A 20,042-nucleotide genomic window follows, 5' to 3' on the forward strand; every position below is an offset into this window, starting at 1 on the left:
TAACACTAATTTGAGAGTGAAAACTGTGTCCTTATAGGTAGATCTGGGTGCTCCAAGTTGAAGCACACTGTTCCTTCTGTTTTACATGTATAGACATGGTTTATCCAGAGTGCATTGGTTAGGATATATATTTTTAGGGGGTATAACGCTGTTCAAACGGGAAAAAGAAGTGGCCCGTGAGCTTGCTACATAGACAATGGCCTGAGGGTTCCAACGGTCTTGGTCAGATCCGTTGAGGACTGAACAGCGGGCCACACTTAAGTGGGCTAGAGCGTGGTGTGTAAAGACTACCTGTACTTGGCAAGCCTGCTACTCACCAAGGACTGATTGGGAGAGTATTATATATCGTTGGACTATACCTGTCAAAAAGTAAGAAACCGTGTCAAAAAATAAAATCTGATTAAGGGGAGAGAACAGAATTTGACCAGAGGGGTAGGGGTCATTTCTCCTAAGACCTTCCTGTTGTGACAAAGATTCAGAACAGAGACTAATTCCCAAAGAAATTAAGAAAAAGGCCTGTTGACTTAGGGAGAAACTGTCTAAATAGTGAAGGAAAATTTGCTGTCTCCTTTTTAAATAAAGGTGGAGTATGAGAATGAGAGAAAAAAATTACTGACAAGTGTATTAAGTTTGTCTAAAATAATAATAGAGGAAGTATTGAATCAAAAGAGTCTCATTTATTTTATGAAATATTCCAGGTACTTTTAAAAGTCATCTTCTACTAAATGTATTTTAAATTTGTAAAAAAAACTCTGTTAAGTCCTCAGCTACTTATGACTTGGTACATTTTATAGCAGTGAAAGTTTGAGACCTAAAAAAGGGAATAATTCTTGGTATTGTAAAGGCAAAGCCAAAAATGAATTATTTTTAATAAGCAGGGAATTATTGATGTGTATACTGTAAAAAAAATGTAAAAATTAGCCAGTATATTGTAATTTAATTCAGACATAGGCAAAGATGATGTTTACTTTTGTGTTTTCAGAAGAATTTAACATAAGAATTGCTAACTAAGTATTATGTAAATAGAGTTGCAGAAGAAATGCCAAATTATTTAAGACAGTAAATGGATTTTTGTTTTGTTTCGTTTTGTGTTTTTTTAAGAGAGTAAATGGCTTTTGAATACTTTGAAATCATTCGGCTAGCAACAGTGCTTTACATAAGGATATGTGTTTACCTGTTAAACAAGTTCCCAAAGGATACTACTTGGTATCAACCAGCCGTCACAAAGAGAGTCTGACTTAATCTCAGGTTACTGATCTTGCTTCAGTGCCATGGGTCTGGAGCAATCCTGGTTGAGTTTTTCTAGTCCCTAACTGGTTTCAATGTTTTGGTAACGAGTTGTTTCTGAAGCGTCTGTCTCCTTAGCTCTTGTGGCTGGTACCAAGAGAGAGTCCCCCAATCACACCTTTATGTAGGAAGGCCCTACGGGCTCAAGTTGATGTCCAGAAGATGCTGCCATTGGAGTCAGCCTAGCAATGGAGAGTGAGAGAAATAAAAACAGAGGGCCTAGAAATTTTATTTTCTAATAACCAAATCTCAAGTTGATTTGGCAATATATTTTGTTTTTGATGAAACTACTGCTTACATTTAATTTAAATGATTATTGGCCTATTTAAGTGACAATGCCAGATTCAGGCAGTGTGGCTCTGGAATTTTTTTTTTTTTTTTAATCACTACACTACAAGAGTACTCTAAGCAAAAGGAAAAATACATTCTCAGGTACAAAGGCAGGAGATTATAAGCTATGTTTAATAAGCAGTTCAGTTTTTAACAGAACACATTGCATGTAAGAGAATTAATAGGGAGGGGCAGAAAATTAGATGGGTGTAATATTCTAAAGGATCTTGGTTGCCAGGCTTACGATGAACCTAACATATGTCAAATTTACAGGTAAAAGATAGCCCTACAAATAAATAACACTGCACAGTTTGTAAAAAGGCATCTTGCTTTAGTTTTTCCAATGTGATCTGTTTTTGTCAAACTTTAAAGTTTTTAATAGTTTAATTATTCTTAATTTGTTAAACTTCTAAAAAAATCTAGTAGAATCTTCATTTCCCTTGAATTTAGAATATTTTTTCCAAAAATTCATATCATTGTTTTTCTCTTTGATACTTTGAACTATTTAGTTATTCACAAAGTACTAGTGATTCCTTTACATCTCAAAATATAATAACAAGCTTGTCTTGATTTATTATTTCGTGTTTGCAGGTTATTATTACAGTTGCTATGGTAAAAATTATTTTTGCTTAAGGGCCAATTTCATTATGCTATCTCTACTCCAATTTAGCTACTTGTGAATCTATGCCATTTTATGCTAGCATAATTTGGATTTAAGAAGTCTAACTCCTAATATGCTTTGGATACATAGAGTGTTACTATCAATTATTGTGAATGATTTGTTGTATACTCAAACATGCATCCCAAGAAGTGGCATCCCCTTTAAAGCAATCACGTTGGGAGTCTATCCACTTGCTGTTGGTATTGCTCAAATTACTTTTCAAAATGCTCTTTCATGATCGCTTTGAGGCCTGTAGCTTACTTATTCTTTTGAACCTCCTCAAAGTACCAAATCTTCATATTTTGAAAGTAGATGTGATACCTAGATACATCTAGAAATCACTTGGAGACAAATCTGATTTTTAATCATAAGGATGCCTATTTTCTTAGTAATACATATGAAGGCAATCCCAAAATATTTTGAACACTGATAGCATAATTTACATCAGCGTATAACCTTCCAAGGTGACTACTTTGAAATACAACATTCGTATGAATTTAATCATGCTTCATTCAGTATTCATAAACTACTGACTATATGCCAGCTCCAGTTTTCAAGACTCTCGGCTTACAGGTATGGCTTCCCACTGCCCACACTGTCCTGCCTCTCACCAGATGAGAACAAGGCCAGAACTTCTTCCCAACTGGTAGGGATTTAAAATAAATCTGCTTTTCCTAAATCCTGTATCCACCATACCCACTGAATGACAGCGTTGCAGCAGGTAGCTGCATAGAGTGACGCAAGAAAGCCTTGGATTCAATGTCTGGTTGTCTTTTCCAGCTGTGATGTTGAACCCTGCCATATTCTGAACCTTTATCCCTAACTGCCAACTCTCCAATTATTCTCAAGAACCAGATCCTGCCTCCTATACCTCGACCTATGGACCAGGGTTCTGCTTCACCTATTTAGACCTCCCTCTAACCATGCTTTTCAACCTTTCTGCCTTGAAACATTGCTCATGTCCCCAGACTCCTTCTGCCATGTCCCTCCCAAGAAGACGAAAATCTATGAATAGCAGTTCTGATTGCTACCTCAGATACTATATTTTGGACTTCTGAATACACTTCTTCTGCATTAGCTTGGCTGGTTCCAGTTTATTCCCCTATCACCAGCTCACCATTGAGCTCTTACAAGCATGATCATTAAGTATCTGTGTGTGCTGGCACCATGTGCCAAACAATAATAATTTTATACAGCTTTTCACATTTTAGCAAACTCTTTCACCTACATTGTATAATAAGGCCATCACAAGTTTGTAAGGTAGGAGCGGAATAATAAAAGTTTCTATTATATTTGTTTTTTTAAAAGTCTCATTGTGCAATCTCAACTCAAAATACTGTTCATATCATTGCATCTGATATCTGGATCCATTTCCCCTTTTGCTGTCAAAGGTAGAAAATGTGTCAATAAACTTTTTTGCTTTTAGTGTTCAGCAAATATTTAATGACACATAATCAACTAGAACTTTTGAAATATAAACAGGAGCCTCTTTGTTTAATTTAATATGTGTCAATTATTCATTTCCATAGCAGACTACCAGACCATACTGTTAGAAGATTGCTTTCTCACCACTTATTTTACCTTTTGCAATTTAATGAGTTTCCAATGTAATGAGTTTTATCATTAACTTATTTAACATCATTATTAGAAGTGATATTCATGTCCAGCAAAATTAAGTTTTTAAAGGACCAACAATAGCTCACATATGTTGAGTGCTTACTATGTGCCAGGTACTGTTCCAAGCTCTTTTACATGTATTGAGCTACGTAATTCTTGTAACAACCCTATGAGGTAGCAGTATTATTATTCCTATTTTATAGGTAAGGAAAAATGGGGTTAAATGACATGCCAGTGTCACAGAGCCGGGAAGTAAATGATAGAAATCTAGGCAGCATGACACCAGAGACCTTACTCTTAACCACTATGATATACTGCCCCTATGGTAGATTTAACATTTCTTTCATACCCTTGACTTCTTCAATAAGCATTTAGATCAGTTTTATATTTAAAAAAGAAAGTCAAAATAATAGTAAAACATAAAACAGAAGGTTTGTAAAACACCATCTGCATGCAGATTGATTTTGATAGGTGATTGTACCAGCACACATTTGAAAATCCCTTTGTATTACTGTTCTAGGCACAATGCAGAAATTTTAGTGGATCGTTTAGTAACAGCACTAAAGAAGTGTTGCCAGTGAATTGATTTTATAAAATAACATTTAAAAATATTAGCAGAGGTGTAGAAAAGATTCCTATTACATTTCTGTTCAAATCATTAGCAATAGTCTTTATTCAGGTTATTCATTAAAGTCTGTGACACTTTCAAGATTTTTAAGGACTCTGAATTCCTACCCCAAATGTAACTGTAAGGACTATTTAAAAGACTGATGGTTGGTAGGATCGTAGGTAGTTGAGATTTTCCTATTTATGCTTTTAATGTATTATTTCCTCAAATTTCCATGATAAACATATACAGTGTCACTATTACAATCATAAAAACAGTTCATTTATTTTGTGTGAACTTTTCACTAAAGTCCATGAATCAACCCTCTAGAATTCTCAAATGGCAATATAATGCTAGGCATCATCAAGGGTTGATTAAAAATTTAATCTTCATGTCTTCAATGAAATAGAAAACCAAAATATCTCTCTCTGATTATATTCTTCCTCAGAATATGGAACCTGAAAATATGGAGTCTGAAAATACAGAAACCGAATATATGGAAACTGAAAACATGGAATCTGAAAACATGGAAATTGAAACCATTTCTTCAGTTTCAGCCCTGCAAGCTCTCTCTAAGCTACTTTATCCTGAAGAGGATGATTTTGAGGCTGGACAGGTGGTCGTATACTTACAGATGAATCAATTTTGTTCATGCTAAGTTGTTAAACTGTATTTGAACAATTCGTTCCAACCTTTGCTATGGGAGCAAGGCTGTGTCATCTGATACATTCACAGGAGGCTGTAGGACTGATTATTCATGAGAGTATAACCTCTAGTACATTTCTAGCAAACATAATTATATTTTTTTCTAAACTACCTCAACAGTGAATAGGAAGATAGTTCTGTAACTATGGTAGCAATAGCCACATTTTAAAATGTTTGTCATTTATATTTATGGCCAAAGAATGCTTGACAACCATTGAAATGAGTGGTAGCTAGGACTTTTAAGCTTCTAGACAGTATGTGTATAAACAAATAATTTCATCTAGACACTATTAATTAGGCCCCCATAATCCAGTTTCCTTGATTTTTTAAAATTTGTCTACACATGAAAACAGAACAGAAAATAATTTGGGCCAAATAATGGGGCAAACTAGCTTTAGCCTACTAAAACTGACTTGTGTGATACATGTTCAGATAGAGCTGTGGAATCTAATTTGTTGTACAATATTTGGGATCAGGACAGGTAACCTCAGGGAGGCTTACAGCAGCAATATGGGCTTCATTTTGGGGAAGGAGAGTTCCAGAAATTGACCGGCCACTCCACAGTCATTGGCGGTATTCCCAGAATAATCAAAATACTTTTATGTAACCCCTTGCTCTCCATTCTCCTACTCCTTAGGTATCAGCAAATCTTGGCTGTCAGAGTGCTTATGTGAAGGCAAATAAAATTGGGGGCAGAAACCTCACACTATAGCAGAATATGTCAATCCGCTTTAAATTATTTTAGTGAAGTTGTTATTATGACCAGTTTGCCACAAATAAACCATCTTCAGCGAGCAGGCATATCAATTTGCTCCTCCCCAAATTCTTTTCTTCTATTGTGTGGAAAAACAAGTATAATCTGAATATGCAGCAAATTTGGTGGCTCAGATCAACACTGGATTGATCTTGCACCATCCAGGAAGAATTAGAGGGAATGTGCAGAATCAAATAAAGACTAAGACATGCAATGAAAATAAAATGTGTAGATGGTAACTGAATCAACTTGGAGCCAGGGTTAGAAACCAAGAAGCTTTGGTCAGGCAGGAGTTACTAGGGGCCAAACAAAAATCAGGACAATAATAATAGCATTGAATACATACAACAAATAAAACATTGGAGAAAAATTTAGGAGCAATGTATCAGTGAAGTTAGGAGGGCAGGTTCATTTTTGCTGCCTGAAGCTGAAATAGAATAATGATACAGCCTGCGAAGGGTAAGGGTAGGGTTATGTCATATACAGAAAATATGTTAAATATCTGAGAAACAGCAATCTCGAATAAAGGCAAGTGAAACTTGTAACTGGAACAGATTCAGAGATAAAGATTCACCCTGGTTACAAAGCCTGTTCTCTTTGGCGTTTACGTATGGGGATGTTTATTTGCATCTAGAGGTGATTCTAGGAGAACGATGAGTGATTAGGAGAATAGAGACACTAGGATAATTTTACCAAATTGTACAATTCATGGAAGAAAATTACTGTAATAATGTATGATTCTGTGTATCTGGGTTATAAACAATTTTGAGGTAATTGGTCATTCAGACACCCCTGTACAGATATCATTAGAGGATACAGAATTGGAGTATCAGAACAGTGGGAGAATAATTAATGTTTCTAATGAACTATTAAATTTTCCAGGAAAAAATGGTTTTTAATTTTTTAACATGTATGAATCTTGATAACTGTGGAATGATTACAAGAGTGATGTGGTTTTGAAAATACTCTCTCTGAAAACAGCATTAGAACTGTTGCATACACATTGGTTTATTTACAGTCCCTATCATGCATTAAGAATCTAGGAGATTGGGAAGAGACTGCTTTTGAAACTCAAAAGGGGATCTTAAGGCCTGTGGGAAATAATGCTCACCACTCCACAGACATTGTAAAAAAGTTGTTCTAACTCTCTTAGATATTGCAAAGTGGCATGAATTGCAATGACAAATTACTCAGATAATTGGATGTGGATCCATGGTAAAAGCTGAAATGATTATTTTTATAGAGAACATTTGCAAGAGGGTTTTTAATGTTTTTATTATCCTGGTTCATCTTTTCACCTGAAATTTTTGTTTTTAATCATTTATTTTCATTAAGTTAATAAACTGCAATTCCCCCTCTGTTGTGATGTACTGATTGAATCATCACTGTGCATGGAGAGCATACTAATTTTTTTCAGGAATGTTCGAGTTTTTATTTGTATGGATTTTAATTTTCGGTGGAAGGAGTCACTCAACAAAACAAGAGGTCCTCATGTTCCAAGAAATGCTTTACTCTGATTGACTATTAGTATTCTAGTGATTAATAACTTAAGAAAAGCACCACAAGTTTATATGACCTTAGTGACTAAAAAGAAAAAAAAACATACAAAATACGGTCTTGGGATTTTCACATAAAAATGCCTGTAACACTTTAACCGCAGACATAGCACTTTTGAAGCACCTTTTGGAAAAGAATGGTTACTGTCTCAGAAACCATTGAGATGTTACAGATTAGTTTCTGATTTATAGCTGTTGGAACAGTTTAGTATAATAAAGACACAGGTGAGCTTTGCCACTGGCTTTCAAGGACAGACACTATTCCTTTTGCCCAAATAGGACATCGTAACTCTTCTACATGTCTGAAGTCTTGGGAGATAGGGGCAGGGGCCTGAGAGAAGAGAGCTAGAGATGGTAGTTTGCTAGGATGCAAGGAGATAAGACTTTTTGACTGCCAGCAATGGAGTAAATTGGAGCTGCGGAATCTGGCATCAGCAAGAACAATCAGTAAAATACTGGGGTTTTCTTGAGATATCTAAAGACCCCTGAGAAAGACCAATGAGGCAGTTGCTGCTATGCTGAAGGTGTAATATGTGTTATACTTCAGTGAAAAAAGGAAAATTGTTCTTGTACTGGGGAGTAGAGTAGCAGCCCTGTGGGGGTATGTTTCCTTGCACAAAGGATGGCAAAATCAACTCGTAAGATGACTGAAGTGGTTTAGCATGTATTTGACAATATTAATTGGGGGTTGCTGTTTAAATCCATTAGTTCAGTGTCATGAGGTGGTATGACGAGGAAGGGTTTCATACCCACAGTGGAAAAGAAGTAAAATCTGTTAACAGGAGTTTTGAATGAGTTCTTTGATATGTATATACTTAAGACCCTAGTTAGTGGTTTGTTTTTGTTTCTATAAAACTTTCCCATCTGTTTCCATCTTCTACCTATGACCAGATACTGCCCAAACCCAAAATTGTCGATGCTTTTACACTAATACTTTGTTCTGACCTTCAAAGAGATGAATGTGGCTCATCCCCCTATCCGCAGGGATACATGATTCACTGGGCTGGAACTGGGGATTTAGTCTGATCAAAGACTGCCTTAGGGTCTATTAAACTAAATACTTTTTGAAAGGACAAGGAAAACACATTCTAAATAATACTTGACATCTGTCTCTCTGTTGTATAACAACGATGCTTAATTAAATGAGAAGCACTATGAAATTTGAGATGGAAAGCTTACCAACTTTCAAGTATTATCGGTCACGTAAATTGAACAAGTAGTAATTACAGAATGTTGGGCTTTTTTTTCTTCTTTCCCAGCCAAATTGTTCATCTGCTTTTGGAGCCATGGGTCCTGGGAATATTGGACCACCAAGAATAGAAGAGCTCAAAGGTAAGTTATTTAACAAAGCATATAGATCACTATAATTGGTATAATCTTTTCTTTGGGAGCAAAATTGTAGGGAGAGTAATATTAACACTAGGATTTGTCAGAGATGAACTCAAATAATTGTGGAAGTGATGAACAGCCATTTACATATAAGATGATGCTTTTACTCTACTATTGTAGGTAAGTCATTTTTCTACTAATGGAAATTAATTCGCCTTAAATTATTCACATTCATTTTTTGGCATATTTCCCGAGATGTTAAACCAAGAAAGTCATGTGTGGTTAAATAACTTTTTTATTATTTAGGGTCTAGTTACCAAGTTGCTTAGCTTCTTCACTTTCTACCCTGCTATATCTGCTATATTCTGGCAATTTCACAGGATTCATTAATTCATTCAACAAATATTTATTGAAAGCCTGTTATATGCCAAGCATTATGATCATCTCTGGGACTATGATGAAGATCAAAATAGAAAGGTCTCTGCCCCAATTGAGCTTATAGTCTTTTGGAGAACACAATAAAACAAATAACGACACAATTTGATCTTACACCAAAATACTTACAAATTAAAGTCCATTTATATATGATGGGCTTTAATTATACATTAAATAGGGCAACTGATATAGTTATTTAATATATAATTAAATATATTAAGTATATAATGAAATATATTTATATTTATAATATATATTCATACTTATATAATATATTTAATTATAATACATAATATACAATACATAATTAAATATATTTAATTAAAATATATATTTATAATTAAATAATTATACATATATAAATATAATACCTATAGTTATACGTATATAAATATAATACATAATACATAATTAAATATATTTAATTATAATATATATTTAATTACATATTAACTGGGTGACTTATATAGTCACAGGTCCAATAAACCAGAATAAATATTTCTGGGGGTGTTTTCCCAGCATTTTGGCGTATACATTTTCATATAGTTTAACATTTTACACATCTTCGAAAATATAGAAGGCTCTAATTCTGTCATGATGACAGTTGCCAGAGTTGGATAGGGAAATAAAAAGAAGTTCCTTCATCAATTTAGCTGATTGTAAAAGATTTCATCGGGAAAAATGTTTAAAATAATGGCTCAAATGAAGTCTGAGAGAATGATTTTAAAATTTCAGTTATTAGACTCTACGTACTGAAGAATCTATTTACCTAGTTCAAGAGATGTTGGGGGGCACCTGGGTGTTGCCTGGGTGGCTCAGTGGGTCGAGCGTCTGACTTGGGCTCAGGTCATGATCTCGTGATTTGTGACTTGGAGCCCCACGTCAGTCTCTGTGCTGACAGCTCAGAGCCTGGAGCCTGCTTCAGATTCTGTGTCTCCGTCTCTCTCGGCCCATCCCCTGCTTACACTCTATTTATCTCTCTCAAAAATAAATAAATGTTACCAAAAAAATTTTTTTTAAAGAGATGTTGGAAGACTAGTTCAAATTTTAATGTATTTCTATGCTGCCGGTATTTCTGACATAATGTCTAATAACCTCTAAATTCTGAGAACAATGAGTCATTTGTAACATATTTTATATAAATCTGTAATTAGGCTTCACAAAGCCCATGCTAGATAGAGGCAGATAATTTGAAGAGTGGCAGTATTGGAAACCTAGTAATCAAGTGCATTTCTGGGGATGCTTAAAAGGAGAACTCGAAATAATCTTCTGCACCTAATGTTGGTCTGCATTTGCTGCCCCAGTAGTTGGAACAAATGTAAGCTGAGTTTTTGCATGCCTCGTTTACTTTTAAACATTTAAAGATGACATGTAGAAACCCAGGTACATGCTCAGTCCTACATAAAGGACAAGTGATAGAGATTTTCTTTGAGGCTCCCATCTGCCTGAGGAAAATACTGGATTAAAAAATGACCATTGTATCCACTGTTTTCAATTTCTTTAACCAACAGTATTTTTAAAGAATTATGTCATGCTTGCATGGAAACGGTATCAAAGAACTTCTATATAGTAATACACAATGCAAGATAAGACATTTCTACACAAATCAGATTGATTGTATGTTTGATTTATTCTTTTACATAAATATTTTACATATGATCCTAGTATTTCTATGTATATCTATGTTCTATATGTTTCATATAAGATGTTACTTCATATATTGAGTATATATGCTATATGCATATACATATGTGCACACACACAGAGGCTGGAAAGATATACATCAGAATGCTCTCATTGATTATCTTGGGTGGTTGGATTACAGATTATTTATTTTCTTCTTTTTGCTTATATGTTGTTTCTAAATTTTCTCAATTATTATTATAATTTTACGACATATTGGTTGTGTATTGATTCAAAAACGTCAAGTTTTTACAAATTAAGCTTGTTTGACCAAAAAACAAGCTAGTGGTAACAAATAGAAAATGTTTGACTTTGACAATCCCAAACTGCGTGTGAAGAACGGGAGCAATTTTGAGGGGGAAAACAGACAACAGCTTCAGCTTTATCTTCCCTTTTTTTCACAGTCATCCCTCAAAACAGTGATGAAAATGTCGAGGATATCTGGAATCCAGAGGAAGTTCCAGAGGGAGCAGAGTACCATGACATGTGGGATGTTAGAGAAATACCAGAGTAAGTCAAATGAAGGCGGGAATGTGTTTGGGGCTGAAGTTCGATGTGTCATCCGATACCATTCTATTTTTGACAGGATTCATAAAGTAACTTCTACCACATGAAAGAGAAGACTGCAGTGACACACAGAAGCCATGTGTAATTGATAATTTTTTTTCCTTGTGGAGCAGAAACAAAGTAAAACATAACACCTCCCTTTAGTTATTATCTAACAAAAAATGAAAAATAGTCATTTCCATTACAAAATTGTATTCAGTGTCAGTAGTATAATGTGGAACTAACACTGGGAAAGAAAAGCCCATTAAATTACAAGCATTCATACAAACTAAATTATTATACCATGTTTATGTGTCAAAGACCTGCGTTTAATTACTCAATATTCAATTTCGGTAAAAGGCTATGTTCTCCCTCCGATTATCTATTATTACCTGGACCTGTTTACTAGTTATTTTAGGATTCTGTTTAATATATTTTGCAAGCAGGATTGAAGCCTCACCTTGTAGCTTTTTCATTAGGAACTGTGAATATGAATTGTAAATATGGAATTTAGGATTATTAACATAAAAAGTTCCTTCACTTTGATAAAATAAATCACCCACAATTTCAAGGAACTGAAAGTGTGTTCACATTCATAATTGAAACTAATGGTTAAATACACTAAGCTTTAAATATATGTATTTTTTTATATTTTAGTTAGTTAACGTACAGAGCAATATTGGTTTCAGAAGTAGAATTCAGTGATTCATCACTTACATACAACATCCGAGGCTTTAAAATAAAATCTTGATTGAGTATTTAGAATAGCTTGAAAAACAAAGGCAGTACTTACAAAATTATAATGTACTTTATAAATTCTTGAAGACTTCTATGGTAAGTGATCTGACAACTTTTCTAATTCTGACTATAAAATTGTGTCCAATGTTAGAAAAAAAAAACCTTATGCATCTATCTTCTACTTCCATTCTGAAAATAGAAACAGTGGGAGGCTGCAGATAATTAACTGGAAAAAAGTATCCAACTATCACATAAACAATGTAAAAAAAACCTATAAACCTCATAAAAAAAGATCAAAGGGGATTTTAAAACATTTCTGTGTGCATCTTAAAAACGAAGAGAGTAAATCTCAGGTTATGTTTATACAGTGCCCACACATCCGTATAAAAGGTAAGAAGTAAGCCACTCATTTGTCATACTGTCTAATGAATGTCAAACATCCATATGTGGCAAGTTCCAAATATGAGTAAATTTTCACTTCTCATCTTGATGTTTGATGTTCTGTAGAAATAACATCCACAAAAGCTTTAAATGAATAAGAACTCCAGTCAGGGTATGAAGAAAATTGCTTTATAAAATTTTTTAATCTTATTTTCCATTTTATGCAAGTACATTTCAAAATGTCCCAATGGGTAAAGAAGAAAATGGGTAAAGAAAGTGAGCAAGCAGCTCACAAAAAAGAATCATGAGTGGCCACATGCAAAGTAAGATGGGCCTGAGCTGAGTCACTGGCCTTGGGTAGAAATGTGAGGATTTTTATTTGAGAGAGTCTTAAAGGAATATATGGTATTCAATTAGATATAATGAATGAGAGGAAAGCCTCAGAAATGATGCTGAGGGTACCAACTAGGGTGACCAGGTGAATAGTGAGGCTATTGACTGTGATTGGGAACGAAGGGAGAGGGGAAACACTGAGTTTGGTTTTGGATGTGTGGACTGTAAGGTGCCTTTGGGACATCCAGGCAAACGTAGACAGTTGGAAAATTGCATCTGGAGATCAGGAGAAAGCAGCAGCTAGAGCAAATCCATTTGGTAGTCATGGAGTGTGGATCGATACCCTTCTGTTTTGTTTTAACCTGGCTTCACCTTTGTAAATATAAGGTAAATGTTATAGTTATAGTTATAGTCTATTAAGAAAAAAGTGCCCCATATCAAATAGCTACTTATTGCTAGCCCTGTTCAAACTCAAAGAAATCCCTTTTTCATTCTTGGGGATTCCTATTTGCAAGTGGTCAGAAGTTCAACATAGTCCTTTAGTCTTCCTATCCAGAGATTTACCATTTCTTCATAAGGGTAGAATTAAATGGAAAAGATCATTTGTAAACATTTGCTTACTACATTCCACCTAAAAAGATAGGGTCCATTGTGGCTGGGTGATTCTAGAAACCATCCTGTCCCTAGGGGCCCTAATTTGGGGACAAAGAAAGATTTGTGAATTGTCATGGGTGAGGTGAAATGTCAGGAAAATCTTTCACCGGGCTAAGAACTCTGTAGGCTTAGGGGCACCTGGGTGGCTCAGTTGGTTAAGTGTCCAACTTCAGCTCAGGACATGATCTCGCAGTTCGTGAGTTCAAGCCCCATGACAGGCTCAGTGCTGTCAGCTCAGAGTCTGGAGCCTGCTTCCGATTCTGTGTCTCCCTCTCTCTCTGCCCCTCCCCTGCTCATACTCTCTCTCTCTCTCTCTCAAAAATAAATAAGCATTAAAAATTTTTAAAAAAGAACTTTGTAAGCCTAGATTGTAAACACTGCAATGTAGTTGTGCTGACTGCATTACCAGTGTTTCCATTGTAGAATTTTAGAGGCAAAAAAGATTATAGAGGTCATTGAGTTCAAACCTACCCTTCTCCCCACGACTTTGTGACTTGACCAAGGTCACACAGTTAATGACAGAAAAAGTACTAAACCTGGATTTTCTAACTCTACTCTGTGGCTTCAATTTAGCAGAGGAGGATTTTTATCTATCCATCAAACCCTGGGTTATGGGCGTACTATTTTTCTGAGCCATCGTTTTCCAGGAAGAAAAAAAAGAACTTTTTTTTCCCTTCTACTTTTAATCGTCTTAGAAGTTCCCTTAACCCTTTTTATTTGTATAGCTCTAAAACAGTTAAGCTTAATTTTTCGAAAATAAGTAGATACAATATAAATCCTGATTTACAGCGTTAGGTATTTTTGACTGTATTTCTAGACTTCTATTTCTTTATGTTCTGCTATATGCCCGAAAAACTGTCAGAACTTTATTTTTTGTAATAGCATGTCCCCGTAGTTTCTAGTTTTTTTGCCCTGTGAGAAAATTGCTCTTTCTTTTGAGTCTCTGTATCATTGACCCCCTTTTTTTTTCCAGGTATGAGATTATATTCAAACAGCAGGTGGGAACTGAAGATATGTTCCTAGGATTTTCGAGAAAAGACTCTTCAACAGCATGTTGTGAAGATCTAGTGGTGAGCTTCTCTCCATTTTCCATATGACCATTATGGATAAATTGACTGACTGTTTTACACATAATACCATAGGCAAGGAAGTAAACTCTTTAAAAATAATGGTTGCTATATTTTAGGCACTAATGGAATAATGGGATTGATAGTTTAAAATTGGTAAACATGTACAAAATGAACTCCATTTACACATATGGGTAAGATTTACAAATAAACATAGTAGAATCATATGACATAATACACTATTTCTAGCCCTATTAAAACTTCCATTTGGGACGCCTGGGTAGCTTAGTTAATTGAGCATATGACTCTTGTTTAAGGCTTAGGTCATAATCCCAGGGTCATGGGATCAAGCCCCACATCAGGCTCCGTGCTGAGCATGGAGCCTACTTAAGATTCTCTCTCTGCCCCTCCCCCCTCTCATGCTCTCTCTCTAAACAAAACAAAACAAAACAAAACAAAACAAAACAAAAACCTACTCATTCTGATTGGACTGAATTTTCTTTCATCCTAGTTCTGTTCAATGAATGCCATCTGATTGGTTATTAACTTATGATGAGTTGATGGCAACCAGAATGAAATCTTCCCTTCCCTGAATCTCTCTTACTTCTTCTAATGACTCAGCTTATAATGGTGAGATTTAAAAAGGGACTTTTTCTTAAATTTTGGATCTGAACTTCTGGTTTAAAACTCTAAAAAGATGTATAAAATGTTACTTGACTCCCTTATCCAAATGATTCTATTTCTATGTAATAATAATAACAATACCAATGACATCAATGAGATCACCTTACTTTTGCTTATTTGAGCCTCGTAATGATCTTGTTGAAAAGTCTGGACCTACTTAAGAGTGTGGAATGCAACTCTTTTTGGTAGCATATACTAGTAATTCTGGCCTGGAGAATTTTTTTTTTCCCTGAGATCAGGGACTATACATATATCTTTCCCCCTCTCTCATAATACTCTACATTATAGAGTACTGAGGTGCCCATTGGAGATGCTTAATATTTTTTCCTTAAGCAAATGATAAATGGTATCTCTCTGTTGCATGAACTTCAGGTTTTCTCTTATTAGCAAAATCTAAGACATTCAATTGAATCAAGTAACATAATGGGAATAGTGAGTTTAAGTACCTCAGGAGATTTTTCACATTCTAATGAGTTAAGGTTTCAAGTGATCTTGAAGTAATTAGCTCCCAGGGTTTTACCAGTAATATCCCAATTCCTCTCTTTTAAATAACTGTAAAATAACATTTTTGATGTCTAGTATTGAGGATTGCTATAAACTCTGGAGGAATTCCAGGCCCTAAGTAAATAACTGTTGTGAGCCTTTCCATTTCTCTCCTATAAAACGCTACTAGTATTAATAATAAAGGTATCCTGAATGAAGACTCTTGGAACCCAAATTGTACCTCAGAGTACTATACAATTTATGTAAAACTCAACAAGTATAAGCAGAAGAAGACCTGATCTCTTCCTTTAATGAACTTCTAATTGACTGGGGAGACAGCACTAACATAAATGAAATCATCCTATTATTAACAATGAAACTCAGTGTTGACAGTTTTAAGTCTACCAGGAGTTTAGAAGGTTTGGCTGAGGCACAGATGGCACTGAATGGAAGCTGCATGAAATATTTGTTGGTGCTATGGCACCTCACCATATGTATACTGTTCTTTTTCTCTGTCTTTCTTTTCATACATTCAGTCTTTAAACACTTAGTACCATTGCATACCAGGCACTGTTCTAAGTACTAGGGATACAAAGATAAATAAGATACAGTCAATTACCCTCAAGGAATTTATAGTAAAGGGGATGGAAGACTAACAAATCATTGCAATCCAATATGGTAAGTACATATTTAGAGGCATATACCAGGTACATGGTGACATAAAGTGGAAAGAGATCAACACCCGGTGGACAGGATTTTTCCAGTGGACAACATTCCAAGAAAGGCATTCCAAGCAGAGGTAAGGCACATGGGAAGGTATCTAGGCATGAAATAGCCTGGCCTATTTGAGTAAGCTGTGCGTATAAGAATAATAAAGAGTAATTGTGGACAGTGGTGTACTGGTAAGCTGACTCTCAAAAAGAGGAAAAAATCCCTGATTTGTAGCTTAAATTTTATCCTATAAGCACGTTAATGGTGATATCCACTATCGTTGCTTAACCCCACTGGTAAGACTTGGACTGAAGAGGTTGTCGACTGCATCTCAAGTATTTCTTCCTCAAATGTATAAGTTTATTATTTCTGTTGATAATATAGTATTTTCTCAGATCTAAGACATCATCAAATTGTAATCATGCCACTTACTTAATAAAAAAAGGAGCAATAAGTGTACTACCACGTTAAATGTACACATTGGTTGTGTGATGCATCCCAGTATCAGAAACACTAAAATGTGGGGGGAATTACACCTTAGAATTGGCCAAATTTCTTATTTGGGGGCTGGACCTGATCTCTATATAACAATCCAAACCAGAGACTTCAAAAAGAAGACCTCTGTTTAAGCTGAAGAGGATAGTAACACAAACAATCTGTTTAAGTACAAGAAGGGATTTGGGATCTAAAAATTCAGGAGGACCTGGGATTTATACCTGGGATGCAGGGCTAGTTCAATATCCACAAAACAATTAACATGATTCATCACGTCAATAAAAGAAAGGACAAGAACCATATGATCCTCTCAATAGATGCAGAGAAAGCATTTGACAAAATACAGCATTCTTTCTTGATAAAAACCCTCAAGAAAGTAGGGATAGAAAGATCATACCTCGAGATGATAAAAGCCATATACAAGCAACCCAACACTAATATCATCCTCAGTGGGGAAAAACTGAGAGCTTTCCCCCTAAGGTCAGGAACAAGACAGGGATGTCCACTCTCGCCACTGTTATTCAACACAGTATTGGAAGTCTTAGCCTCTGCAATCGGACAACACAAAGAAATAAAAGGCATCCAAATTGGCCAGGAGGAGGTCAAACTTTTACTCTTCGCAGAGGACATGATACTCTATATGGAAAACCCAAAAGATTCAACCAAAAAACTGCTGGAACTGATGCATGAATTCAGCAAAGTTGCAGGATATAAAATCAATGCACAGAAATCAGTTGCATTTCTGTACACCAACAATGAAGCAACAGAAAGAGAAATCAAGGAATTGATCCCATTTACCATTGCACCCAAAACCATAAAATACCTAGGAATAAATCTAACCAAAGAGGTGAAAAATCTATACACTGAAAACTATAGAAAGCTGATGAAAGAAATTGAAGAAGACACAAAGAAATAGGAAAAGATTCCATGCTCCTGGATAGGAAGAACAAATATAGTTAAAATGTCGATACTACCTAAAGCAGTCTACATATTCAATGCGATCCCTATCAAAGTAACACCAGCATTCTTCACAGAGCTAGACCAAATAATCCTAAAATTTTTATGGAACCAGAAAAGACCCCAAATAGCCAAAGCAATCTTGAAAAAGAAAACCAAAGCAGGAGGCATCACAATCCCAGACTTCAAGCTATACTACAAAGCTGTAATCATCAAGACAGTATGGTACTGGCACAAGAACAGATACTCAGATCAATGGAATAGAATAGAGAACCCAGAAATGGACCCACAATCGTATGGCCAACTAATCTTGACAAAACAGGAAAGAATATCCACTGGAATAAAGACAGTCTCTTCAGCAAGTGGTGCTGGGAAAACTGGACAGCGACATGCAGAAGAATGAACCTGGACCACTTTCTTACACCATACACAAAAATAAACTCAAAATGGATGAAAGACCTCAATGTAAGACAGGAAGCCATCAAAATCCTCGAGGAGAAAGCAGGCAAAAACCTCTTTGATCTTGCCTGCAGCAATTTCTTACTGAACACGTCTCCAGAGGCAAGGGAAACAAAAGCAAAAATGAACTACTGGGACCTCATCAAAATAAAAAGCTTCTGCACAGCGAAGGAAACAATCAGCAACCTAAAAGGCAACCAACAGAATGGGAGAAGATATTTGTAAATTACATATCAGATAAAGGGTTAGTATCCAAAATCTACAAAGAACTTATCAAACTCAACACCCAAAAAACAAATAATCCAGTGAAGAAATGGGCAAAAGACATGAATAGACACTTCTCCAAAGAAGACATCCAGATGGCCAACCGACACATGAAAAAATGCTCAACATCACTGATCATCAGGGAAATACAAATCAAAACCACAATGAGATACACCTTACACCTGTCAGAATGGCTAACATTAACAGCTCAGGCAACAACAGATGTTGGCAAGGATGTGGAGAAAGAGGATCTCTTTTGCATTGTTGGTGGGAATGCAAGCTGGTGCAGCCACTCTGGAAAACAGTATGGAGGTTGCTCAAAAAACTAAAAATAGAACTACCCTATGACCCAGCAATTGCACTACTAGGCATTTATCCAAGGGATACAGGTGTGTTGTTTCAAAGGGACACATGCACCCCCATGTTTATAGCAGCACTATCAACAATAGCCAAAGTATGGAAAGAGCTCAAATGTCCATCGATAGATGAATGGATAAAGAAGATGTGGTGTATATATATATATATATATATATATATACATACACACACACACACACACACACACACACACACACACACAATGGAGTATTACTCGGCAATCAAAAAGAATGAAATCTTGCCATTTGCAACTACGTGGATGGAACTGGAGGGTATTATGCTAAGTGAAATTAGTCAGAGAAAGACAAAAATCATATGACTTCACGCATATGAGGACTTTAAGAGACAAAACAGATGAACATAAGGGAAGGGAAACAAAAATAATATAAAAACAGGGAGGGGGGACAAAACAAAAGAGACTCATAAATGTGGAGAACAAACTGAGGGTTGCTGGAGGGGTTGTGGGAGGGGGGATGGGCTAAATGGGTAAGGGGTACTAAGGAATCTACTGAAATCATTGCTTCACTATATACTAATTTGGATGTAAATTTTAAAAAATAAAAAATAAAGTTTAATAAAAAAAATTCACGAGGACCACCCCTTCCTTTACCCTCTCCAGCCTCCAAATAAGAAAATAAGATTTATGAGTTTTAAAGCAATTGTCCTAAACAAAATCCTCAGTTAGGAATATGCATGTCTTCAGCAAACCTTTCATTCTTTCCTTCTAACCCCAAGCCAAGGAGCTCCATTATCCAAATCATGCCTGCTGCTCCACTCCCCGAGTTCATAGCTACCAAGCTTCCTTGCCTTAATCTATATTTAGGCATTTAATGTTTTAAGTAAAAATTGTATGTATTTAAGGCGAAGTGTACATGATGATATGATACACGTATACATAGTGAAATTACTGTAGTCAAGCTAATTAACA

General features: G+C 35.5%; 1 protein-coding gene across 2 annotated transcripts in view; it reads left to right on the top strand.

Moving 5' to 3' along the window:
* DNAAF6 (dynein axonemal assembly factor 6) overlaps positions 1 to 20,042 on the top strand; it is a 35,955-nt gene that overhangs the window by 419 nt on the left and 15,494 nt on the right. Inside the window, exons 1-5 of one of the 2 annotated variants that reach the window (XM_045471003.1) lie at positions 243 to 369; positions 4,951 to 5,118; positions 8,777 to 8,849; positions 11,369 to 11,474; positions 14,590 to 14,686. In XM_045471003.1, coding sequence (XP_045326959.1) covers positions 4,954 to 5,118; positions 8,777 to 8,849; positions 11,369 to 11,474; positions 14,590 to 14,686 — 441 coding nt within the window. In that variant the 5' untranslated portion in view covers positions 243 to 369; positions 4,951 to 4,953. Of the gene's footprint in view, positions 1 to 242; positions 370 to 4,950; positions 5,119 to 8,776; positions 8,850 to 11,368; positions 11,475 to 14,589; positions 14,687 to 20,042 lie in introns of those variants that run through there. The other variant, XM_045471004.1, reaches the window with a different exon arrangement.

The sequence above is a fragment of the Leopardus geoffroyi genome, chromosome X (assembly GCF_018350155.1).
Source record: "Leopardus geoffroyi isolate Oge1 chromosome X, O.geoffroyi_Oge1_pat1.0, whole genome shotgun sequence".
NCBI classification, from domain to species: Eukaryota; Metazoa; Chordata; class Mammalia; order Carnivora; family Felidae; genus Leopardus; species Leopardus geoffroyi.